At 41.1% G+C, this 27,561-nt stretch overlaps 1 protein-coding gene across 1 annotated transcript in view; it reads left to right on the top strand.

Annotated features, from left to right (window-relative positions):
- Positions 1-2,727: 2,727 nt before the first annotated feature.
- Positions 2,728-27,561, top strand: part of armc4 (armadillo repeat containing 4) — a 342,895-nt gene continuing 318,061 nt past the window's right edge. The window contains exons 1-3 of the mRNA XM_034172024.1: positions 2,728-2,859; positions 6,904-7,145; positions 11,028-11,182. Of these exons, the coding sequence (XP_034027915.1) occupies positions 6,922-7,145; positions 11,028-11,182 (379 nt within the window). The 5' untranslated portion in view covers positions 2,728-2,859; positions 6,904-6,921. The remainder of the gene's footprint in view (positions 2,860-6,903; positions 7,146-11,027; positions 11,183-27,561) is intronic.

The following is a 27,561-nucleotide window of genomic DNA, read 5'->3' as shown; positions in this document are numbered from 1 at the left end:
TTCAGGCAAAAGGAGCCCCAACTATGTATTGAGTGCTGTACATGCTTATACTTTTCAGTTGGCCAACATTTCTAAAAATCCTTTTTTTGTATTGGTCTTAAGTAATATTCATAATTTTCAGAGATACTGAATTTAGGATTTTCATTGGTTGTCAGTTATAATCATCAAAATTAAAAGAAATAAACACTTGAAATATATCAGTCTGTGTGTAATGAATTAATATAATATACAAGTTTCACTTTTTGAATGGAATTACTGAAATAAATCAACTTTTTCATGATATTCTAATTATATGACCATTGGACAAAGCTTGTGCAATGTCACCCATAGATTTTCTATAGAGACATGGAACAGCTGAAATGATGCCTATGTCTGGGTGTTACTGTGTTGAGAGCCCTGCCTGCACTGATTTACGATGAACTCATTAATGCATAATGGAGTGGAGCATGGCTGACTCAGTGTGTGACGAAAGAAGCCTGAACCACCGGGTAGCAGGCTAGCGTCAGTTCTTGCCACTTATTTTCTCAGTAATGGTACATTAAGTGGACCTAACAGATGAAGCTACCTACAACTGCTAAAAGTGATAACACCATTAGCATACAACATTAAATAAGATGAGAGATTCACTCAGCATGAATATTGCCACAGAGACGTCTTGGATGATCTGTTAGGATGTTTCACCACACAAGCCATATTATTCCACGTGTTTGTAATAAAATACTCCAAAATGACAGACACATCCCCCAAAAGAGCGAGTGACTGCTGCATCCAGCACACTCTGAGATATGGTCAGATGCTATGAGAAGTAGAGGTGTGCAGATCGATCCTAATATCGATAATATCGATACCAACGCTGGTATTGATATTGAATGATCCTCGTGTAAAAAGATTGATACTCAAGCTTTTATTCTCTCCCGCACGCACTGACTGCTGCGCATGCGGATTCATCAAAGTCTACTCTCTGTAAGAGCAGCGCTGCACTGTGTCACACAACACGGAGCAGCGCACCCTTGTATTGTGGTTTGTCAGCCCTCTACCTCAGGAGATTTTGTTTAAAGTTGTGTTGAGTGATATTTTTTAAACAAAAATGTTGATTGTGATAATAAAGTATTTTGTTGTCACGTACAATGTTTGGTGAAATTCTGTCCTAGGTTTTTTGGATCCTTTGGATCTATGAAGCTTAAATATGAAAAAGTATCGGTATCAATATCAGCGATACTGGGCCTGTATTTAGTTTGTATCAGATCAATACCAAAATTCCCGGTAGCGCCCACCTCTAATGAGAAGAGGAGCTGCTGGGCTCACCTGCTGTCATTCAAAGCAACCACGCCCACAATTATACACAACTTTATGGCTTAAATCATCTGACACAAAGAAGTTAGATAAGAAATCCCCCCGTACAGTTGTTATTTAGGAGAAAACTATCTATCGAGACCAAAACATTTTTTTTCCTTTTTTTTTGTACCAGGCTGTAAACACGTTTATTTCTGATCTAAAATTGGACATTTTAACACAGAGTCTTATGGGAATTTGCACCACAGTGGCTTAGTGGTTAGTACTGTTGCCTCACAGCAAGAAGGTTATGGGATTGATATCCACCTGTGGCCTTTCTGTGTGGAGTTTGCATGTTCTTCCTGTTTTTGTGTGGGTTCCCTCCGGGTGCTCCAGCTTCCTCCCACATTGAAAGACATGCTGGTTAGGTGGATTGTAAACTTTAAATTGTCCGTAGGTGTGTGCATGCAGGTGTGAATGTGTTTGTCTATATGTGGCCCTGTGACAGACTGGTGTCCTGACCCCATCTCATGCCATATGACTGCTCGGACAGGCTCCATTCCCCCCCGTGACCCTTAATTGCAGTAAGCCGTTGAAGATGAGTGAGTGAGTGGGTGTCTTATGGGAATGTGCCCTGTTTTGGAGTCAGTCTTAAGCGGCCAGTCAAAGAACTGCAACTTCTTTGACTTCCGGGAAAGTGACAAAAGATGCTATCAAAGTTAACGCTTGACTGTGACACAGCCACAGCGTGTCATGGCATCTTGTCGCTGTTGCTTGACCTGTCAAGAAGACCCATGTGGGTCAAAATTCTAAATTGCTTCCAGACAAAGACTATTTTGATTATATTGATGACATAAGGTTGCAATTCTTTTATTTGAGCAATAAGGAATGAAAGTGTGGCAGTGCAGAAGAAAATCCATTTTATGACTTGAAATGGTAAACATAAATAAAATAAAATATATTAAAGGGACTACACCTTTAATATGTGGTTTTAAAATGCCTAACACATATTACCTTGCTGAAAATATATGACTACTTTCAATGAATTTGTTAACTTTGATTCTCTAAGGTTAAGAAAAAGGCACTAAGACAGTCGTAGATTTGAACTGAGTGACCTTATTTTGCTGCTTGACTTTATTTGCTGTGTCTAAACAGAGAACACTCAAACTTAAATAGAAGGTTTCCTTAAGCCAATGTTTGTTTTGAATAGAGCCAAACCAGCTGAGAGGAAACAAGCTCTTAAATATGTGGACAATCACAAAATGATATTATTACGTTGTATAACATTTGTCTTCACAGTTATATATCTGACCGTTCAAACGGCACTGCTGCCACCATACACAAAATCAGTCATGTTTAATAATCAGAATGCAGCCGTTTGTGCATCACAACCACAAACTACAGGAATATTCATACACAAGTTTCGCAGGTTTATAAACGCAAGAGACGCTTCTCTTTTTTTTCGGATTTAGTGCCTTTTGACCCATGTCGTTTCCCATAGTATTTGGCTGTATCGTAGCAACCACAAGAAAGAGCGTGTGGTTTCTGTGGGACAAATGACTGCAGAGAAACAAGTAAAATCACACGGTACGTTTGCACCTAATTTCATATTTAAACGTGTCTGTTCAGAATCCCCAACGTTCCGTTCAGAAGGTAAGCTTAACATGGTCGAATCTAGACGAACGAAACAAAGGGTTCTGTTTTGTGCTCTGGTGAAAGTAATTCAGGCTTCACTCGGGGTCGTCACAGCAGGTCCGAGGTGGACATTTTGATTTGTGTTCTGGTAGTGCGCATAAAGTTCAATTTACGTCAGCAAACATGTAACTCCTAGGGGTGATCCAGTCATAAACTATTGTGAAAATTAATATGTATATGTCGCGGGCATGAACGAGTGAAGCTCTTCAGCATCTCACCATGTCATTTAGGTCTAGGGATGGGTAATGATAAGATTTTATGATATCGATGCCATTATCGATTCTGCTTATCTATCCGATTCCTTATCTCTTCAGAATTTTCTCTGTACTAAGAGTAGGCTTTACAGGTTTTCTATGTCAACAACATTTTATTGAGTCTTAAAGTAATAAATAAATAAATAAATAAATAAGCCACTTCAGCATCTCGGGCGTGCGGGGGCTGATGGGAAGGCATCGGGACAAACAAATGTACGTGCTTGATGGCGGACGCGTGTTCAACCTAATATTGCTCACTACTGCGTGCGGTAAATTGCATTTCTCATCAAAAGTAAGCATGATAAATGTTTCCCAGTACATTAGACTGTGTTGTTACGTAAGCGTATTGCATTCATTGGATAAAAAAAAAAAAAAATTGACCGATGATCTCGTAATTACGAGAAAAGATCTCATAATTACGACATCAGGATCTCGTAATTATAAGAAAAGATCAGTCTAAATTGTTTTATGTATATTCTTCCGTACTTCCAGTCCCCCAGTAAAGAAGCGGGCTGAGCCAATGGTAACACACTGCAATCAAACACAAAGTGTAGATTTTCCCACGAAGTGCTCCCGGATGAATGTCCAGGGAGGAGCACGGGGCGTCTTTCAGCTTTCACACAGCTTTTACACAGACCCACCGACTGCTGAGGGGCACAGCGGGGCTCACTCCCACCCGTGATTGATTGTGTGTGTGAACAGGTGTCTTTTATACCAGTAACAAGTTCAAACAGGTGCAATTAATACAGGTAAAGAGTGCAGAATAAGAGGGCTTCTTAAAGAAAAATTAATAGGTCTGTGAGAGCCAGAATTCTTGCTGGTTGGTAGGGGGTCAAATACTTATTTTATGCAATAAAATGGATTTTTTTTAGATTCTGTCTCTCACAGTTGAAGTGTACGTATGAAAAAAATTACAGACCTCTCCATTCTTTGTAGGTGGGAAAACCTGCAAAACTGACAGGGGGTCAAAAACTTATTTTCCCCACTGTAAATATAAATATTTATTATAAACACAACAGGGGATGATGTAACAATGACTGCAGTGTGTTTGTTCATTAGGATTTCTCATGATTAAATAATTTTTTAATTTATTCATTTCAACATTAAATCATGCCCTCAATGACTGTGTCATTGTTTTTAATGTTGCAATCAGGAAGGAGTAATTACTAAAATATGAATTTCACTATTCTAGTGATTTTAAATATTTTAAAAGTATGCACAATAGGGGCAAGGCTTATTCTACCTGTGCAAATGCCTTTTTGACTGAACTTTGACTCCATGGATATGCTTAATGATTCCTTCATTTCATGTTAAAATAAGGAAAAGTTTTTTTTTTTAATAATAAAATAGTTGCTGTTTGAAGAGTCTTTGTTTTATTTTGAAGCGTAGCAGCAGGTGTGAGTTTGCAGAACCGACAGGTGAGCTGGACTTTCAGCACATTTAAAAAGATGAAGTTCTCCTCTGCAGCTGCAACTTTAAATTGGTGGCGTTTTTGGAAACACCTTCCTTACATTTAGAAACACAGAGATGTTCACTTCTTCTGTCTGGACTTCAAATTTTGGTATATTTATTTAAACTAACAAAGAAGGCCCTTTATAAGCCCATAATGCAAAAGCTTCGGGGGGAGGGTGAAGCCTAAGAGGTCTGAACCCCTGGCTTTTTAAGGTGATTTTTCCATCCTATTACACTGAGAAAAAATCCTGCTGAGAACCCTGTTGATCACAGACCTGCTGTAGGGTCTGCAATCAACGTAGAGAAATGATCATTTTCCAGACAAACATCCTCAAAAACAATGGCTGCTCTGAAGGACCAATAAGGGAATTGTTAAGCAAAAAGGCTATTGATGTTGGTGGATCAAATCATTTCTTAATGATTCTCAAAAAGAACCGGTTCTCTATACCCATCCCTACCTATTTGTCTCACTGTATGTATCTGACTTGAAAAGTGCTCGTTTGTACTGCCCAGTATCTGCTCTTACCCTCAAAAGTGTTGCAAGATATTAAGGTGTTCATTTCTTTAAAAATAGCTCGATGTCTTCAATTAATTGATCAGTCACCTATTTGTGTCAGCATTTCTTTCCATTAGTGTAGCCTTAATTAAATTCATTTAAATCCAAAACAATTGAGCCTTAATACTTGGAAGCTATTCCTGAGGATCTGGAGCCAGCCACATGCATGTCTCGGCTTGTTAACATACAACCCCAATTCCAGTGAAGTTGGGACGTTGTATGAAATGTAAATAAAAACAGAATACAGTGATTTGCAAATCTTCTTCAACCTATATTCAATTGAATACACCACAGAGACAAGATATTTAATGTTCACACTGATAAACTTTTTTGTTTTTGTGCAAATATTTGCTCATTTTGAAATTTTGTCAAAATACCTTCGTGTTAACAGACTTCAGACAACTTTATTGATCCCAAAAAAGGGCGATTACGTTTATACTCCAATTACCTCAGATAAGATACAGCAATTTATCCACAATTATTACTTGTTTATTGTAATAATGACACACATCAAAATTAAAGACAACACATATACATTTGACATTGTTTATGTGCACTGAACTTGAAGTAGTCCGTCTTCCGAATTGAGGCAAAGTGGGTGAAGGCCGCCTGCAACTGTCAAGTTGCGCCGCCTGCCAGCTTGGGAAGGACAGAGGCCTGCTGCAGGGAGGGAGGGGCAGGAAGGGAGGTAAGAGGAGAAAGCTGGGGCATGCTTCAGTCCATGTGTAAGTCTGTCAGTTTATTGTCCTTGTGGGTTGAGATAAGAATGGAGCCGAATAATCTCACCAGAGCCTGGATAAATTCCTCTGGAGGTAAACAGTGGGCAATTGACCTTGATGCTAGATAGCCTGTAGTGTTACAGCCGAGCAGTGAAAAACACTTTTAACAGTTCCACTCGCTCAGCCAAATCCCAATTATGAATTAAGAATATTCCAAATTATGAATTAAGAATATTCACTGGCCTCCGAAACCTTCAGCTTCAACTGCAAGGCACGCATCAGTTGCAAGGTGTCATCCAATTTGCGTCTGAGTTCAAGAGTCAACGCAGTCTGAGAATGCACTGCCTTGCCAACCTCATTAATCATGAGGGACAGGCGAGGGCTCGTGGTTCTTGATGCTGCCGTCTTGCCAATTTTTTTCAGTTTCAGTTTTTCAATTTTTTTTTTTTGACAATTTAGATCAGGGCAGCACATAAGCCAAAAAGTACCAGCCCTGCTGCCATGAGATCAAAAATAAATAAATCCTCGACATCCTCAACAGAGAAAGGCAACAAGCATGCCACACGCCAGGAACTCCAGGAGTCGAGGACATAGCCCGCAGGATACGTTACATCTGGGCAGGCAGGATCCCCCGGTCCTGACCTTGTAGAAAAAATGGTGTCAATAACATTCAGAGACCAGCTGATCAATTCCATGGTTAATCCAATAGTAGTCCAATAGATCCAGAATCCAATATAGTTTTGAGGAATTCACAGTCTGGAGAAGTAGGGACTTGAAGGTTAAAAGCAGAGAGATAAGGGAGAGTGGAGGAGATGCGACCGCCCTCGTTGGAGTCCCAAGCTGAACACAGACAAACAAATAAATAAACACAGATGATTTTATTATGTCCTTGGTGGACATAAAAAAGCTTGAGACTGGGCTGTGTTTATAAGTTTCCTTTTGTATGACGTTTCAGAATATCCCAGCTGATGCTATGGGTCTAGCACTGACGAAGGCAGCCCAGTGGACCACAGCCAGCTCTGGCGCAGCTCACCTCGAGTCAACTCCCATGAATGAGTCCTTATTGAATGAAATTTTGCACTTTGTGCAGGACTTCAACTTCCAGCACCCAGAGGAGGCAAACCACATATTCAATCAGCCACTTCAGTGGAGAACAACCCTAGTGGCATCTGATTTCACAGCCGACTATGACATCAGGTCAGTTTAACCATGAGGTAGGCAGCTGGTTGGGCCATTGCTTTCTGTATTACATGTCTGTGCAGGATATGTTGTCACTGTGGTGCCCAAAATGCACTTTATCTTGGCTAGACTCAAAGCAGTATTCATTCATTCATTCATTTTCTAAACATATTTATTCCTGTTGGAGCCTATCCTAGCGGTCATTGGGCGAGAGGCGCACCCTGGACAGAACGCCAGTCTATTTCAGGGCCGACACATAAAGACAGACAAACTCATTCACACTCTCACCTCCACATACAGTCAAATTAGAGTCACCAACGCACCAAACTTTGGAAGTGGGACAGCACCTGGAGGGAACCCATGCAAACATGAGGAGTACTTGTATATGCAAATTCCACACAGAAAGGAAATTATCTTCTTACACTGAAACTGAGAACATTACATTTTATTTCATCCAAAGCTCTTTTTAAGCATAATTTGCCTTATTAGATAAGTACAAGTCAATTTTATTTATATTACCACATTTACAACAAGCAAAGCTGCCCAAAGTGCTTCACGGGTACAGAATAAAAAATATAAAGAATACAAAAATGCAAAATACAAACACTAATAAATACAATAAAAATTTAATACAGAAGTGCAACTCCGCCTAGGTAATGAAGGCTTGTACAAAGAGATGGGTCTTCAGTGATGACTTTAAGTGATGACTTAAAAACATTTAAGGAGGGCACAGCTCTAATATTAAAAGGAAGGCTGTTCCACAATTTGGGAGCAGCTACAGAAAAGGCCCTGTCTCCTCTGATTTTTAAATGTGTTCTTGGCAAGTTTAGAAATAGCTGATTGGTGGACCTCATCATCTTTGAGAGAGCATAAAAGGACAACAGCTCAGAAAGATAAGGTGGAGCCAGACCATTCAGGCATTTAAAAACAATGAGTAAAATTTTAAATCAATACAATAGCTGACTGGGAGCCAGTGCAGAGTTGACAGAACAGACGTGATGTGTTCACCTGGTGCCTGTCAGCAAGTGAGCAGCAGAATTCTGCACGAGCTATAAGCAGCTAAGGGAGGATTGGTCTACTCCACAGTACAGTGAGTTGCAGTAATCAAGTCGCGATGTGATAAATGTGTGGACAACACGCTCAGAATCCTTGTGGGGGAGATAGGGTTTCACCTTGCTAAGGACTCACAGTTGATAAAAGCTGGCTTTAACCAGAGCATTGATCTGTTTGTCCAACTTAAACGAGCTGTCTATTAGAACCCCAAGGTTTTTTTTTACCACAGACTGGGAGAAAGGTGCCAAAGAGCCAATAACATAATCAGTGGATGATGAGGAATTAGGATGACCAAACAACTTTGGTTTTGTCTTCATTCAGTTTAAAAAAAAATTGAGCCAGCCAATTCGTCACATCCTGCAGACAAGCCAGCAAAGTCACTGTGCTGCCTGATTTAAGGGGCAGCTAAAACTTCATGTCAGTTTCAATTTATTTTCATTTATATAGGGCCAAATCACAACAGAGTTCACACAATTAAGTTCTAACCTTACTAACCCCCAGAGCAACAGTGGTAAGGAAAAACTCCCTCTGAGGAAGAAACCTCAAGGAGACCAGACTCAAAGGGGTGACCCTCTGCTTGGGCCATGCTATGGACATAAATTAAAGAACAATTCACAAAACAAATATACAGGAAAAGCTGTTGGTGCACAGGACAGGAGGGTCGCCAGCATAAATACCACACCCATCTCTGGATGGAGCTACACCTTCAACAGAGACAAAACAGAATCAAGCATCAGATAGACAAGAAATACAGTATAATTTGTCAGCATTAAACAACAACAACAAAAAAAAAACAGGAAATACTAAGGTGATCGTCGGCCACTAGCCCTGAGCTTCACTAAAAGACCCAGAGTTTAGGTAAAGTTGAGGTCGCGGCACGCTCCGTTTCCTAATAAAATGAATTAAAATAGTGAAAAGCGTAGAACTATGCTATGCCAGTATGCTAGCCATACGAAAGGGAAAATAAGTGCGTCTTAAGTCTGGACTTGAAAGTCTCCACAGAATCTGACTGTATTGATGCAGGGAGATCATTCCACAGAACAGGGGCATGATAAGAGAAAGCTCTGTGACTCGCAGACTTCTTATTCACCCTAGGGACACAAAGTAGTCCTGTACCCTGAGAACGCGAAGCCCGGGCTGGTACGCAAGGTTTAATTAGGTCAGCTAGGTAGGGAGGTGCCAGTCCGTGAACAATTTTATAGACTAGTAGAAGAACCTTAAAATCTGATCTCACTGGGACAGGAAGCCAGTGAAGGGATGCCAAAATGGGTGTAATGCGGTCGACCTTTCTTCTTCATTTCAAAAGTCTGGCTTTTTCCACATTTTGTTGTATTGCAGGCCTATTTCAAAATAAAATTTTTTTCCTTCCAAATTCTGCTCACAACACCCCATAATGACAACATGAAAAAAAAGTTTTTTTTTTTTTTAATTTTTGCAAGTTTAAAAATAATACTAATAAAAACAACTAAGAAATCACATGTGCATAAGTATTGACACCCTTTGCTCAGTACTTTGTTGATGCACCTTTGGCAGGAAATACAGTGTCATGTATTCTTGAATGTGATGCCACAAGCTTGGCACCCCTATCTTTGGGCAGTTTTGCCCATTCCTCATTGCAGCACGTCTCAAGTTTCATCAGGTTGGAGGTGAAGCATCGGTGCACAACCATTTTCAGATCTCTCCAGAGACCTTCAATTGGATTCAGGTTGCCCCAGTCTGAGGTCAAGAGCAGTTTTCATGCAGCATGCCTCTGTGCATTGCTGCATTCATCTTTCCCTCAATCCTGACGAGTCTCCCAGTTTCTGCCACTGAAAAAACATCCCCACAGCATGATGTTGCCACCACCATGCTTCACTGTAGGGATGGTGCCTGGTTTCCTCCAAACATGATGCCTTGCATTCACACCAAAGAGTTCAGTCTTTGTCTCCTCAGACCAGAGAATTTTGTTTCTCATGGCCTGAGAGTCCTTCAGGTGCCTTTTTGTAACTCCAGGTGGGCTGTCATGCACCTTTTACTCAGGAGTGGCTTCTGTCTGGCCATTTTACCATACAGGCCTGATGGCGGGTTGCTGCAGAGATGGCTGTGCTTCTGGAAGGTTCTCCTCTCTTCACAGAGGAATGCTGGAGCTCTGACGGAGTGACCAACAGATTTTTGGTCATCTCCCTGACTGAGGCCCGTCTCCCCCAACTGCTTAGTTTAGACTGTTGGGCAGCTCTAGGAAGCGTCCTGGTGGATCCAAACATCTTCCATTTATGGAAGATGGAGGCCACTGCGCTCTTTGGGACCTTCAAAGCAGCAGAAGTATTTCTGTGCCCTTACCCAGATTTGTGACTCAAGACAATCCTGTCTCAGAGGTCTACAGACAATTCCTTTGACTTTATTTTTGTTTTGTACTGTGACATGCACCGCAAACTGTGGGATCTTATATGGAGACAGGTGTGCGCCTTTTCAAATCATGTTCAATCAACTGGATATACCCCTGGTGGACTCCAGTTAAGCTGTAGAAACATCTCAAGGATGAACAGTGGAAACAGGATGCACCTGAGCTCAATTTTGAGCTTCATGGCAAAGGCTGTGAAACTTACTTGAAATGTGATTTATTAGTTTAGTTTTTTTTTAAATAAATTTGCAAGGAAAAAAAACTTCACACTGTCATTATGGGGTTTTGTGAATTTCATCCGTTTTGGAATGAGGCTGTAACATAAAATGTTGAAAAAGTGAAGCGCTGTGAATACTTTCTGAATGCATGGCATAATGCGACACATAATTGCACATTACTTGATAATGCATATTATAATATTGCAGAAACTTTGGTTTTAATTTCTTTTTGCTTGGGTTTCTCCTCAGTGACTCAACTGTACAGTCCCTGGAGCAAAACAGTGAGGGGCATCCATTGTTAGAGCTTTCACCTCCCACTATAACTGTGCACAACTTTAGCCAGCTTTCTAAACTAATTCACCTAACAAATCATAAGAAGAAAGAGGTTCAAGCATGCATTGAAGGTAAGCATGATGATGACAGGACCATCATTTTAAATAAAAATAATACAAAAGCATGTCTGTCTATCTTGTTGCTGTGTCATTTTGTGGTTCTCAAACTTTTTCTGTCACTTCAGGGTGAGAAATCCTTTCATCCTCCCTCTTCCAAAAAAGTGATGATTTATTTTATTAAAGGAAAAAATTAAGATGAATGTTTAAAGGGCATATCTCACTCCGGTCAGCGCTATCTTTAAAAAAAAAAAAAAAAAAATAAAAAAAAAATATATATATATATATATATATATATATATATATATATATATATATATATATATATATATATATATATATATATATATATATATATAATGCCAGACTTGAGCACTGTGCCCGTAGAGCGCAAACCTCTGCCAGCACTAGTTTCCAATTCCACAAATTTTTACTTTAGAAGAAAATTTTCAAGGTCATAGGCATGTTATAAGTGGATTTTCATAAGCTAAATTTGATGTGATCAAATGTCAGAAGGATATACGAGGTCTGTCCAAAAAGTAACGGACCTTTTTATTTTTTTCAAAACTATATGGATTTGAATCACGTGTGATTGCATCAGCCAAGCTTGAACCTTCGTGCGCATGCGTGAGTTTTTCCACGCCTGTCAGTTGCGTCATTCGCCTGTGGGCAGGCTTTGAGTGAGCACTGGTCCACCCCTCCCGTCGGATTTCTTTTGTCTGAGAACTTGCTGAGAGACTGCCGCTTTGCTCCATGAAATTTTTTTCAGAAACTGTTAGAGACAGGCAGTTGGAACCATTCGATAGATTCAGTTGGATATCGGTGAAGATTCTGTCGGCGTCACGTGGATTATGGACTGTTAAAACCTTTTTAAAGACGCCCCACAGCGGCGGAGGGCACGCGGCGCGCCGAGCGGCCATTCGACAGGCCGGATCGACCAGATCATTTCTAAACTGAACGCTGTGTTGATCCGGGACATCATGTGACTACCACAGAAATGGCAACAGAGCTGGACATAGCACTTTTGCGGCACATTCCACTGTTACAGGAGATTTTGTAATGAAAGACGTGCGGTTTGCTCCTGATAACTGGAAGATAGACAAACATGGATTTACCTACACCACCAAATTTGGAATGAGGTTCCAATGTTATGCCTAACAGAAAAATGAGAGTTGTCATTGTTGTCCTTTCAGCTGCTCCCGCTTTTTCTCCGGTGTCGCTACAGCAGATACAGTCAGATCCGCATTGGTATTTGGCACAAGTTTTACGCCGGATGCCCTTCCTGACGCAGCTCCAGTTTTACTGGGAGAAACATACACAGCCCCTGTTGTTCCAAAGAGGTCTCCCATCCAAGTACTATCCAGGCCCCACACTGCTTAGCTTCTGAGATCTGACAGGATCAGACTCACACAGAACAGACTGACTGCTAACAGAAAAATGAGAGTGATTGAGGCAATTTTAATTGAGATACAATGCAAAATATATACCAAATGGGCTTTTCAATATTAAATTCCAATGGCCACAAAATACAAAGTCTAGATCAGATCCAGATCAAATTTTGTCAGGCAGTAATGAGTGCCAATCTGCAAATATGAGTGTGATTGGGGCATGTTAGATAAGATATAATGTAAAATATACATTAAATGGGGTTTTCAATGTTAAATGGCCACAAAATCTGCAATCTGGATCAAACTTTGTCAGTCGATAAAGGATACCATCCTACATACATAATTCTGTCAAATAAAGAAATTTGATTTTTTTTTACAGAGTTATGAATTTTTGCAAATTCGCTCATTGTTAAAGATAGAGATTTTACCAATTTTCCAAGGTTTTTCCTGACTTTGATCTTTGACCTGTGACTTATATTATATAGCACGTATAAGTATACACTAAACACTGAATAATTCCCATTAATTAAAATGTGCAAACAACAGCAATCAGAGATTTCTAACATCTGCCAATCCGGATCACCTCCAAATACTAAATGGAGTCTTCCATGCCCTAATGTTTATCTATGGTGCAAATTTGGTGAGAATCTCTAAAGTATTTTTTGAAGAAATCCCTCAAAGCCTATATAAAGTGAAATTGTGATCCAGAATCCGGATCACCTCCAAAATTTAATGGAGTCTTCCATGGCCAAGTATCTATCTGTCTTGAAACGTTCATGAAACTACGTGAAGTAGTTTTGACTTAATCCTTCAAAGCGTATATAAAGTGAAATCTTGATCAAGAATCCAGATCACCTCCAAAATTCAGTGGAGTCTTCCATGCCCTAATATCTATCTGTGTTGAAATTTGGTGAGAATCCATAAAGTAGGTTTGATGTAATCTTTCAAGGTCTATATAATGTGAATCTTGATCCAGAATCCGGATCACCTCCAAAATTCAGTGGAGTCTTCCATGCCCTAATATCTGTGTTGAAATATGGTGAGAATCCATGAAGTAGTTTTGATGTAATCCTTTAAAGCATAAATAAAGTGAAATCTTGATCCAGAATCAGATCACCTCCAAAATTTAATGGAGTCTTCCATGACCTAATATGTATCTGGTGAAAATTTGGTGGGAATCCGTGAAGTAGTTTTGACGTAATCCTTCAAAGCCTATATAAAGTGAATCTTGATCCAGAATCCAGACCCGGATCTGGTTCACCTCCAAAATTCAGTGGAGTCTTCCATGCCCTAATATCTATCTGTGGCGCAAATTTGTTGAGAATCTGGGAAGTAGTTTTGACGTAATACTTCAGTAACGTTATAAAGTCAAACTTGATCCAGATCACCTCCAAAATTTAATGGAGTCTTCCATGGCCTAATATGTATCTGTGCTAAAAATGTTGTCAAAGTCAGTGGAGTAGTTTTGACGTAATCCTGCTAACAGTAATCCTTCAAAGCGTATATTAAGTGAAACTTGATCTAGAATCTGGATCCAGATCAACTCCAAAATTTAATGGGTTCTTCCTTGGCCTGTGTGGTGTGGTGAAAATTTTGTCAATCTGTCCAGTAGTTTTGTTGTAATCCTGCTAAAAGCCAGGCAGACAGACAAATTAACATGGGTGATTTTATTACGTCCTTGGTGGACGTAATGAAATGTGCAAGTAAAATAAAATAGGCAATAAGAGAAAAGAAAAAAGAAACGGATGTGTGAAACAGACAACAGATTGAAGTTAAATTGTACATGCGGTATATGAATTACTGAGTTTTTTGGCAGATTAAGTTGTTCATCAGCAGTGATGCCGGTAACGCGTTACTTAGTAACGCGTTACTCTAATCTGACCACTTCTTTTAGTAACGAGTAATCTAACGCGTTAATCTTTCCAAGTCAGTAATCAGATTAAAGTTACTTCTCCATGTCACTGTGCGTTACTATTATTTTTCATTGTGGGTCCATAGCAGCATTAAACTTGGTCCGTGGGCAGGGGGTCGGTGTTCGACTGAACTGCCCACTTTCAGTGAGCTGTGAGCTTTTCATCCGCGGTTTTTTGCAGCTGCTCGACTCATCCTCACCTCTTAAAGCGCAGTGATCAGCACACCTGCACTGAGCTTTACGAAGACATTTTTATACTTTTTTCCTCCTTTATTTAGAATTCTGAGCTGAGCTGCTCCGTATCGTCTCGTTAAAAACAGCTGATCCTCCGCGACGCGTCAACAACTAACACTATTTTCCACTCAAATGCACCTAAACACTCTTTCTGAGGACCACATGATGTGAAAACGCAATAAAACTTTCTTACCTGTAAATCTGGTCCTGTTTTCTGCATAAATAAATGTTATCCATTCTTTGTGCTCAAACGCCAAAGCAGGGGCGAATCCAGATGGGATGGGGGCGTGGGGGAGGGATGTGCCCCCTCCACAACCCCCCTAGATTAAAGGTCCAGTTTTGAAGCTGTTTTTTACTACAACTACTAATATTGCTTAAAATAATAATAATTTCGACAAGTAAAATATTTAGAGAGAATTTAAATGTTAGAAAAATGTTAGAATTTAATAGTTACATTTATAAACAATGTAGGTTTGAAATTGCATGTTTTACTGTTACAGTGCTGTCAACAGTTAAATATGAGGTCAAGAAAGAGGTCTTTATTTTACTTTTTATAAAACAAGTATTTATTTTCATTGAAGTCAAGAAAGGGTGACTATAAAGTGAGTTTTGGCAAAACAGGTATCATTGTCATGTTGACGTGGGTTGTTGTCGACAGCTGGGAAAGTAACTAAAAAAGTAACTAGTAATCTAACTTAGTTACTTTTACAATTGAGTAATCAGTAAAGTAACTAAGTTACTTTTTCAAGGAGTAATCAGTAATTGGATTACTTTTTCAAAGTAACTGTGGCAACACTGTTCATCAGTGTGATGGCCTGTGGAAAGAAACTATTCCTGTGTCTCGTTGTTTTGACGTACAGAGCTGTGTGACCTCGACGAGAGGGGAGGAGTTTAAACAGTGGTGGGCACAGCTAACCAAAAAGTTAGCTTTGATAACCGTAATCCGCTAACTGAAAAGTTAACTTTTATGAAGCTAAACCAATAAATCACTAAAAAATTTAGCGGAGGTTAGAGATAAAAGCTAAATCGCTAACTTTCAGTATTGACTTTGTTACACGGCAGCTACTGACACAACAATGAGTCAGCACTTCTGTCTCAGATTGACCTTCTCTCAGCAAAAGAGACCTGGTGATCAGAGAGAAAGGAGAGAGGAAAAAAATAAGATAATTTCTCTTCACACCATGCAGACCTGCTGGTCATTTCACTGGAATCTTGCACAGGCAGACAGTTTTGACTTATGGTTATAATTTTAAACAAATTAATTTCGGACAAGTTATTGAAATTAACATCATGTCTGCCATTTTACAAAGTGAAAATATCAGCTATATGCTTTAGTTTTAAAGTAATGCACTAATTCCTTCCTTTAACTTTCTGGCAGTCAGCGCTCCTCTGCCTGCAGTGGATAGAGCTCTACCATTCATGGCTGTCTGTCTGCTATGAAACATGTAACAGACAGGCACTAAAATCCTTGTTTTCAGACTTTACAAATATTTTTAACTGTTAAGCTTTATTCCCTATGCCCGCAATAATATGTTAGCGGTCTAAAAGTTATCAGAACTAAATTTATCAGAAGCTAATTGATCCGCTGATGGTTTTCAAAGTTATCTGGAAAGCTAATCCGCTAGTGAAAATGTTAGTGTCGAAAATTAGTGGTTAGCAGATTAGCGGAACTGTGCCCACCCCTGAGTTTAACCAGTGTGTGTCCAGTGTGTGAGGGGTCTGCAAAGATGTTACCAGCTCGCTTCCTGGTCCTGGACTGGTATAGGTCCCAGATGGAGGGTCGGTTGGCGCAGATGATTTTTTTTCAGTAACCTGACAGTCATTGAAGTCTGTGCCTGTCATGTTTGGAAGCAGGGGGAAACCAAACAAAGATGGAGATGCACAGGACAGACTGGATGATGGTTGTGTAGAAGATGCTGAGCAGTTCCTGGAGCAGGTTGAACTTCCTGAGCTGTCTGAGGAAGTACATCCTCTGCTGTACTTTTTTTTCTGATGGAGTCTATGTTGGAGGTCCACTTCAGACCTTGGGAGATGGTGGATCACAGGAATAGGAAAGTATCCACAGTAGGCACAGTGTTGTTGAGGGTGAAGGGTGGGGGTGTGTGTGATGGTGGGTTCCTCCTAAAGTCTACTATCTTCTCCGCAGTCTTGAGCGAGTTCATCTCCAGGTTATTCTGACCACACCAGAGTACCAACTGTTCCACCTCCTGTCTGTATGCAGCCTCATCACCATCCTGGATGAGTCCAGTGATGGTGTCGTCTGAAAACTTCAGGAGTTTACCAGAGGGGTTCCCTGGGGTGCAGTCATTCGTGTAGAGGGAGAAGAGCAGTAGAGAGAGCACACATTTGAGGGGTGCCAGTGCTGATTGTACATGTGCTGGATGTGATGCTCCCTAGCCTCATCTGCTGTGTCCTGTTCATCAGGAAGTTGGAGATCCACTGACAGGTAGGAGCTAGCACAGAGAGGTTGGAGAATTTTTTGTAGAGAATGTCAGGGTTGATGGTGTTGAACGGCTAGCTGACTCCACAAACAGGATCCTCACGTATGTCTCTGCCGAGTCCAGGTGCTGCAGGTTGTAATGCAGACCCATGTTGACTGCATCCTCAATTGACCTGTTTGCCTGGTAGGCAAGGAGGGAGCTAGACACGGGAAGGAGTACAAAGGAAAATATATTTATTGATAAACAATAAATAAAAGATACTGTGCTGGGGTGCCTGCAGTATGGAGAGATGGCCCGCCTCCTGGCAGTGAAAATAATCATTCTTGAACAGAATGATTACTAAGGTTCAAGAACCAGGACCAGGTGGAACGCTCACCTCCGAAACCAGGAACTATGGGGAATAAAGACACACAGGGTGTGTGAATACCCTCCTAATGCTGGAGCCTCAAAACAGTCACAGTTCACAAAACACAGGTTCCTTTGAAGGTGAGGAAATAATGTTCTCTTCTTAAGAAAAAAGATTTACTGTTCTGGAATTGTTCACACATTCATTAATTGTATCCAGAGGTCAGAGGTCAAGTGCTGCGCATTGTGACACAGTTCCAATTAAGCAGGGCTTGATACAGCTGGGTTCTTAATTGTTTGATATCAGAGTTCATACAGTTCTTAGGAAGAAATCTTGGAACAGTTCTTTATCATAGCGCATTCACAGATAGGATCCAGTGAGAACGTGATCCCTCTAAGACGAGGAGGAACTTAACTGGCCTGTAGCAGAGTTGCACTCTGAGCAGAGAGCCGAGGAGTTCCAGAGTGACGTAGCTGTGCAGGTAGCCAGGAACCAGGAGCCAGGGCAGCATGGGAGCTGTGCAGCTATCATCTGGAACACCAGGAAAGACAGTTCGCTCTAAAGCAGGAATTAGAGAGGAGGCCAGGTTACGTGAAGTTTAGCTGTGGGAAGCTCTGGCGTCTTAAGCACATAGAAGGAAGACGTGGTCAAGGTCATAGAGAGGCAGTCAGGCTTGGTCCTCCTGGTAATGGTCTGGATCATGGATCGTGGCTCTGGAAGAACCTGGAAGGTCTGCAAGAGCCTGACAAAGTCTGACAATGCTCACAAGTATCTGGCAACTACTGAACAGAAAGTCAGGGTTTAAATAGTCTGTCAGTAATCAATCACTCAACTAATCCAGGTGTGAAAAATAACTGAGGGTGCCATCTGGAGGAGAAACTAACACATAACACTGGTTAAAAGACGGAGTTAAAACTAGGATCCGGGGAACTTCTGATCAAGTGATCAGATTAGCTGTTTTGGCATGATGTGAGAACAGAATGACAGATGAGCATTTCACACTTCCAACCAAATGGTGGTGGTTAATGCAGTTGTCGGTCTGGCAACAACCATAAAACTTCATAGAAGTAGAAGAGTTGTGGCTAGCTAGCTTGCTAATACTTTTGTTTGAGATGATGGTACCTAATTGTATATACCTGTGAGGGATTTGAAAATTAAATTGCCTATGTTATTCCAGGGTCTACATAGATGACACAGAATGAAAATCATGGAGATCAGATAAGCTGTTTCGGCATAATGCAGGATCAGACAGACATTTGGTGAATTACAGTATACATAGATTTCTTCCACCTCTTTCACATGTGCAGGCCCTGATATAGCTGATAAAAGTAAAACTACCATGTTGCCTGTGGGGATCCACAGGTTCTACAACTGTAGATTTGGCAGTGTTTATAAAATAGGTAGCTGACATTTTTCAAGGGTGGTAATAAATTATGCAAAGCTTCTGTATTGAGGTGGAATGGCGTGTGACTGTGGAGTGTTTTTATAACCTTAGATCTTTGACCTCAACAGTTTTAGAGGAAGCACTCAACCATTTTATTTCTTGTTAATTAAGTAATTTTTAAAGTTAATTTAATGTCTTAATCTATTTATAAATTGTTAAGGTTTTTGTTAGCATATGTACACTATTATTATTATCATCTATATTATAATAGCTAAGTGGCCTCTGTGTGCATGCGTGTGTATGGCTTTGATCACAGCAAAACTGGGGAGAGCTGACGTTTGCCATTTGGTATGCTTTTGTATTTTGGGTCAAGGATGAACACTGCAAAAATGGAAAGTTGATAGGACAATTTTTTTTTTTTTTAGAAATTAGTGATTTTAGCTAACCAGTAAACAATGGGAGTTGTGCTGCAATGCACATTGGGGGTTCAGGATTTTGAGCTTTTAAATGTTATTGTGGTTCATAGTTTAACAGTGTTGTTAGTGTTATTGATTTATTGTGTTTTTTGTAGTTCAGTTTGGTTACTCAGTTTAGTTAAGTGTTATGTTGTTGTTACCATGACTGACTTAAAGTAGACCTGCATTGAAATAAATGTGGTCAGATCTCAGAAAGAAATAGCTGATATGTATCCCTTATGAATGCAGTAAAGTAAATCTGCAAGCCCAGATTTGTAATTCAGCAGAGAAATCTTCGTTTAAAAATGACAAATTTGCAGCTAAAATTTGGCCCTCCGCGAAAACTGTTTGTACATCCGGAACATTGCTGTGACGCAAGGGAGACGACAGAGCACTAACACCTTGAGTCCGATCCTGCGCGTTGAGTGAATGCAGTACAGCTATTTCTCAATTGAAATTGATTTTATCTGTTAGTAATGTTACTGTTATACACATCCTAGTTTCAACATCCAAAAGTAAGCTGCAATGAATGTGAGATACAGCTCTGCATGCTCAGATCAGCGGCGACATCGACAGCGGGCAACGTTCTTCCCCCACCCTTACCCCTCGCTCACACTGCCTCCGGTGTTACCGTTGCGGGGTATGGATGCGGGACTCGCAAAGAATCCAAGTCATCAAAAAGATACAAACCTCTCTCAGTGGCGACGGAGCTCTGCGGCTGCGGTTACCGAGACCGTGCGGCGCTGCAGATTTTTCCGCAAGAAGTCTATCCTTGCGGGCTGCTGGAATGCTCCGCATCAAAACAGCGAGCGTAGTCTCTGGACTTGTTGCCAAGTTGGCCGCACCTCCATTCAATATGAAGTTTTAAAAAAAGTCTAACCTTCCATATGAATAGAATAAAAAGGTGCTTTTGTAAGAGATACAAACTGACGTAAATCCACAAATTACAGTTGGCGTGCGCAGTGCATGCTGGGATAGGGTCTTCTCTTTTACCTCTCGACAACATCCCGGATGTGATGACAGTTTTGCGGGGGGCCAAATTTTAGCTGTAAATTTGTCATTTTTTAAACGAAGATTTCTCCGTTGAATAACAGATCTGGGCTTGCAGATTTACTTTACTACATTCAGAAGGATCTTATGTGTAAATATAAGTCATTTTTTGGTCCAAAGATCTGACTGCATTTATTTCAATGCAGGTCTACTTTAAGTGTCATATTGGTACCATGAGTGAAATGTGTATTTCTTTTAATGTCTTCCACCACCGTCTCTGTTTGTCAAATTAAAAGCACCTGCTTGCAACAGATTGCAGAAAAGACAGAAAGCTGTGCATGCCTGTGTGCATGCGTGCCTGTGCAATTTTGTTCAAACTGTGGAGAGATCACATTTGCCGTTTGGTGTGCTTATGTGTTTTGGGTCAAGGATGAATGGCGCCAAAACCGAACATTGATAGGACTAATATTTTTAGAGAAGCTACAAATATTAGCTAACGACACGAAACAATGGACATTGATATTTACATTATGGACACACATGCCAATCTAACAGGTGGTGGTAAATCATCTACATATTAAAAGCGTGAGAGCGTGCGTGCGTGATTCTACTTAGTAAGTTTATTGTAAGTACATAATATAATTGTAAATACATTACAAATACATGGATGACACAAGACAGTGAAAACAGTTATTTCCATTGTGGTCCAAATCAAATGACAAAATAGAAGTAAAAATAAAATAATATTAATAATAATAATAATGAGTAGGGCTGCAGCTATCGAATATTTTTGAAATCAAGTATTCTGTTGATTATTTTATTGATTAATCGAGTAAGCAGATAAAAAGTTTGGCACAATGTTGCTGCTCCAGCATGCAGATTTTTAAGTTTAGGGCGTTGCCTTTCTCTCTGTTTTCCGGGTAATTATTTATTTTTTCACGTCGTCATGAGTTTTGGAGCGTTCCCAAACCATAAGCACAGGTGGTCTGTGAAACTTTCAGTCTGCAGACAGGCTGCATGTGAAGGCGAACACAGCCTGTGAAAAACAACTGTGGAGTGCAGCGTTTCCACAAAAGTTGCGCTGATAAATCAACTGTGCAGCCTGTTGATAAAAACTCTTATCAAATCTGAATAAACGCATTTTTTGAATATGAGGTCTGTTAGAAAAGTATTGAACCTTTTTATTTTTTGCAATAACCTTATGCATTTTGAATCACGTGTGATTGCGTCAGCCAAGCTTGAACCTTCGTGCGCATGCGTGATTTTTTTCACGCCTGTCGGTTGCGTCATTCGCCTGTGAGCATGCTTTGTGGGAGGAGCGGTCCAGCCCCCTCGTCGGATTTTCATTGTCAGGTAAATGGCCGAGCAACTGCCGCTTTGCTGCATCAAAATTTTTTCAGAAACTATGAGAGACAGCCAGGTGGAAACCATTCGGAAACTTCAGATGGCTTTCGGTGAAGATCTTATGGGCATCACACAGATTAAGGAGCATTACAACCGGAATTCGTGCGTCAGGACGGAGCCGCTAATGGCGCAGAACAAAAAGCACCTCCGTGTTGGAAGTCTCACGGGACATGCCCAGCTCTTCCATCATTCGGAAGATTCAGACGGCTTTGGGTGGCTTTTCAGTCGAGTGAGTGTCCGAGAGCTGAACATGTCACAGCATGTCCTGTGAGATCAACACGGAGGTGCTTTCGTTCTGCCCCATTAGCGGCTCCGTGGCGAATTCCTCCGCTCCTGTTTTCATGACAAAATCTCCTTTAACAGTGGAATGTGCCGGGAAAGTGCTATGTCCACCTTTTCTGCCATTTCTCTGGTAGTCAGACGATGTCCCGGATCAACACAGCATTCAGTTTGGAAATGATCTGGTCGTTTCAGCCTGTCCATCGCCGCTCAGAGCGCAGCGCACCCTCCGCCATTGTGCGCCGACTTTAAACCGGCTGTACCACTCCTTAATCTGTGTGATACCCATAAAATCGTCCCTGAAAGCCATCTGAATTTTCCGAATGGTGTCCACCTGGCTGTCTCTCACATTTTCTGGAAAAATTTGATGCAGCGCTGCTCCAGCCGTTCAGACATTTTCCTCACAATGAAAATCTGATGAGGGGGGCGGACCAGTGCTCACACAAAGCGTGCTCACAGGCGAATGATGCAACCGACAGGCGTGAAAAAACTCACGCATGCGGACAAAGGTTCAAGCTTGGCTGATGCAATCACACAAAAAAACAGACCTCGTAGTTAAACATGATTCACTTAAAGTGCATGTCCTATCATTTCATCTGTGGAGGTGGAGAACAGCCAGTGGACCAAACCGTGTTTTTTCAAAAAATATACAAATGCACTGCTTCACTTTAAGTGCGCAATAAGTCCCTTTCAGATGATCAGCGTTGACCCTCTTTCTCTTAAAAGGCTTTATTTTACTCAGCATGTGGCTTTGTAAAGTTGTAGCATCGCCCACTACGTTCATTAGCTCTGCAGGAGCTGCGTCTGGATAACGGCCGCTTTCAGTGGTACTTCCACCTCTCCAGGACCCAGTTTGAGGACCTCCTGTCCCTTTCACACGCGCACATGTGAACAATTAAAAAAAAAAAAATGGCTGCCACTATAGTTCCTCGCTTTCCCCTCCAACTCTGTCATAATTGTGTTACCATTTGTTTTATTATACATCTGTGTTGTTAATAAAAGTATCTTCATGGACAATTTGTTTGTGCGCGTACATGTGTGCGCGCGCAAATTTTTTTTTTTCACATGGACAACAACAAAAAAAAAACTGGCTGCTGCTGCAGTGCTGCTCCTCGCCCTCCCCTCAAATTCTGTCATAATTGTGAAATAAAGGACAAAAGGGACATAAGTCCTGCTCACAGGCTGGCTGCCAGAGACAGGACATGTCCACATCAAGTATAAACTCCAGACATCTCCACGTCACTACATATCCAGTCCCTGATTGGTCATCGTGGCGCAACAAGACGAAAAAGTTCAGATTTTTCAAATTGGGGAAGAGGGCAACGCGACGCGATGCAACGTAGTATCATGCCTCAAACGCTCAAAATTGTTTTATTCCATTGCATTGCGTGACTTGAACTTTTGTGGCGCCACAACACGTCCTTCCATAGGGATTACATGGCAACCTCTCGCCGCCATTGCTCGCGTGGCGTCCGGTGTGAACGCGGCATAATTAGTTACATGTCTGCCGTCTTCTTCTCTGATTTTTGTGGGAGCGTTACAGCGCCACATACAGGCCTGGCGTATGTACTACAGCGTTAAACGAAGCCTCGAGGGAAAGAATTTGCCTCAAACGTTTTCGCTAATCGAATTATTTGAGTTACTCGATTAATCATTTCAGCCGTAATAATAATAATACAGATAATGATAATAATTATAATAACAATAATATTGCGTTTATGATGACAAGAACCTAAATAATTTATAAATACATTAAGACAGTAAATTAACAATAAAAAACCTATGTAAGTAACAGGAAATAAATGGGTTGAGTTCTTACATGAACACAGGCCACTTGGCTATTATAATGTAGATCAGCCAGAGTGCATCAGAAAAATGCACATCAGATTCACAGCCATTTTCACCCATAATCATTACGTAACGTCAGTATGCATAGATGCCTGAAAGTTACTCCGCCTGTGTTACAGTCCACTTTGTGACTTATACCAGCCCAGTACACACAGTAAAGACACAGACACAGAGTGCGATTGCTGTCCAGCGCAGTGCATATCTGGATGGCTATAATGTCCAGCTGGAACAGCTGACCGCTGTGTACTCACAACTCAGCTGGAGGATATATGTCGTGCCTTCAATAACATGAACATCACTCCATGCAATGCACATGTGTGGACGGGCTCTCATGACATGCTGCTAATTATGTACAGACAAGATCACATGGGGACCAGCCAGCCATGTCTGAGCGCACCCAGCATGGCAAGGTGCCTCTCAACTGATCGCTGGCCAGCAACTCACTGACAGCTGGAAATGACTGCTCAGTGCACACAACATGTTAAATTAAAACCACAGAGAACACAGCCAGGACAAGTATATAAATAAATACTACAATAACTACATACATAATTGCATAACAAATACATAAAATAAATAATCACAGAACAAAGAAACAGTGACACTGTTCTGTGAGCTGATCGCTGGGGCATGTCCTTAACAGCAGCAGCTGTTGGGATCTGTGGACCCACAAGTCACAGCAGGAGAACACATACTGTGTTATGACGGATATGACCTTACAACACTCCACCGTGAGGCGCATGCATGCTGTCCTCACATGGAAATACATAAAAACACATGTAGCCTTTGCAACGGGCAGCAGCGAACGTGCCAGCGTGCACAACATGAGGCGGCTGCCCCATGTGACAAGCTCCATGTGATAATGTGAACACTCAGCTGGCAGTCGGACTGTCACGTCCACCACATGAGACTTGACTTGAGATTTGACTTGAGACTTTCCGATTCATGACTTGAGAATGAATTAATGAATGAATGAATAAATTTATTCAGCACACAGTCCAAAACAACAACAAAAAACTTACAGCAAAGAAAGAAAATGGATTAACAATGCATCCGTGTGCCTGAAAGGGTATAGGCAGAACCAAAGCTTGTTAACGCCTACCCCTTTAACCAAAAATAATATTATCTAGTCCGAAAGCAGTGGGGGGAAGTAAAAAACCCATCTATTCCCACTCCCATTTTCAACCACTTCAACCTCTTCAGCTTAAAGGACACAATCCGAATGCTACCGAACAAATTTACATTTACAATTCGGCAACACACAAAACTCAACCTTCTTCAGCAGATACATATCTTGAAAACATGTCTTTATATTGATTTTTTTATACTGATTGATATTTGGACATCATTTGAGTTCCTCCATCAGGTTATTCCATAGTCTAGGTCCACACATGCAGAAACAGAAAACACTGAACACTGGTCGTCTGAGCGGCAGCAATTTGAAAAATTTTTAAACCGTTATTTACAGTGAACGGGGAATCGCTGTGAGCCACGATCACTTCATGTTCATGTCATTCTGGAGGAAACTAAAGTTTGGTCTTTAACATCCCGCTTATTTTTATTTATTTTTTATTTTTTTGCCAGCTTGCACTCGGCCGAGACGGACGCATTTTTCTCTTCTCCCTCCCTCCTTATCTTTTCTGCTTCTGTGGCGTGTTGTCTGTGAGGCTGCAGCTTTGCTCTTCTGGAAAACAACAAAAATGGATCTGTTAAAGGGTCTCTGAACGCAATTGACACTATTTTTTCCACAAGACATTCGGGGGCGGAGGACCCGACCTGTCCTGCCGGGACGCATGTGATGGGTTACGTGATGGACTCGTGGAGGAGATGGCAGGTCATGTGCCTTTACACGCTTTCTGTGGAGGACGTCGAAGATGTGTATATATTTGGCTTGGTGGTGACTGGCTTTCTGCTGTGTGGAGCGGGAATGGCACTGGTTTACCGGAAAATTAAGAAAGTGGAGGCAGCATTAATTGGGCCGTCCAGGCTGCCCTACATGATTGATTCGATTGGGAAGGCAGTGGCTGCGCAGTCGGCAGGTGTTAACCGCACGCTGGAAAACATCTCGAGCAGGATTGCAGCTCTGGAAACCCGCTTTGACCGTCAGTAAAAACCACATCCTACATTCAGATGTATTGAGAGCCACTCTGTTCTCAGAACTGTGGAATCTTTCAGGCGTCTGCTAATCTGGATATTCATTTGGCTTCCCCAAACACAGCTGCACTTCAAGGCCGCTGTGATAAAAAACCTCCTCAAGAAGATCAACACTTAAGCCTCGCTCCCTGGTCATCCCCCTCCCCTCAGCTTCTCCAGCTCTGACGTTGACTGTGGACAGTGAACTGCTCAGGGCTGAGCCCCTCCCCCTTCCAGGATTGTCGGACAAGGCCGTTGACGCGCCTAATAGGCTGCCTCCGGAGTGTTCTGATAAACTGGACCTTCAAATCTCGGTTGTCGTCCTGCGTCTTTGTTTGTCTGTGTGATTATTGTTTTTCTGTGCTGATGGGGTTTTTTTTCCTCATTGCTGCTGTGTAACGCAGCGGCTATGAGTTTTTTTTTCTTTCTTCCCTCGTGTGTGCTTTTTATATATGTTTATGTACCGGGCCGGCCTCTGTGTGTTGTGTGTTATGTGTGTGTCGTTTGTTATGGGTCGGTCTTGGTTTGCTCAGCCCTGCTGTTGACCAAGGCAGGGATGTACATGTGGAGCTGGTCTAATGGCGACTTCTGCTCCTAATTGTCAATTAGGATGGGTTAAATGCAGTAGACACATTTCATTGTGCAGGGAACATGTTCTTTTGTGCATATGACAATAAAATTCTTTTGAATCCTTGAATCCTTTGAATCCTTGAATCCTTGTCCTTTACAGCACTATTTGTTCCAGAGTAATATATATAAAATGTTTGAAATTCAGTTTGCATTTATGACGTTCCACACAGGTTAATCATAGCAGACACGGACTATTTGGAATATTTGTTTTAGCAAGCTTTTAGGGTCTCATGCAGTAGTCTCTTAAAAATGTTATGAAAAGCATAAAAGTTAGATTTTTGTCATATAATGTTAATTTGCAATTGTCGCCATGTGGTTTCTCAGTGTTATTCTGACTGCAGCAACTCTGGTGCGCATTATGGGATATCTCAATGGGGCAACATGTGGTACTTTAAATATACTATATTTATGATATACTGTCGTGCAACTGAAATAAACAACAACATTTTGACACCCCTGTAAAATTTCTGTAACTTGTGTGTTGGTTTTTACAATACGTGTGATCAGTGCTCCACTTATATTGAGATGATCTGAGCATAAAACTGCATTTGAGATTCACAAATATGTTGGTCTATTTACAATCCCATCCAGTAGATAGCAGTGCTGTCTGCATTTTGACGGGGGGATAAAAGCAGATCATTTAAATTTCCCATAATGCCTTTCGGCACATGTCTGTTTAACACTCAAACCTTCAGGAATTAGTGCATTACTTTAAAAAATATGTGCAGTATCATATTTTCACTTTGTAAAAATGACAGAGGTGCCGTTAAGTTCTATAAACTGTCCAGAATTGGTTTTAAATTAAAACCATGAGTGAAAGGTGCTTTGCCCATCATGTCTCCTGCCCATTGTCTGAGTATCGGCATGTTAAAAGTAAATGAAAATTTTTTTCTTCTGTGCAATAGCAGCTGGCAGCTGGTCCGCTCCCTCCTACTGGGGGAGGATCAAGC

This window comes from Thalassophryne amazonica, chromosome 1 (genome assembly GCF_902500255.1).
Source record: "Thalassophryne amazonica chromosome 1, fThaAma1.1, whole genome shotgun sequence".
NCBI lineage: Eukaryota > Metazoa > Chordata > Actinopteri > Batrachoidiformes > Batrachoididae > Thalassophryne > Thalassophryne amazonica.
Note: the sequence above shows the minus strand (reverse complement) of the source record. Positions and strands in the feature narration are given on the sequence as shown.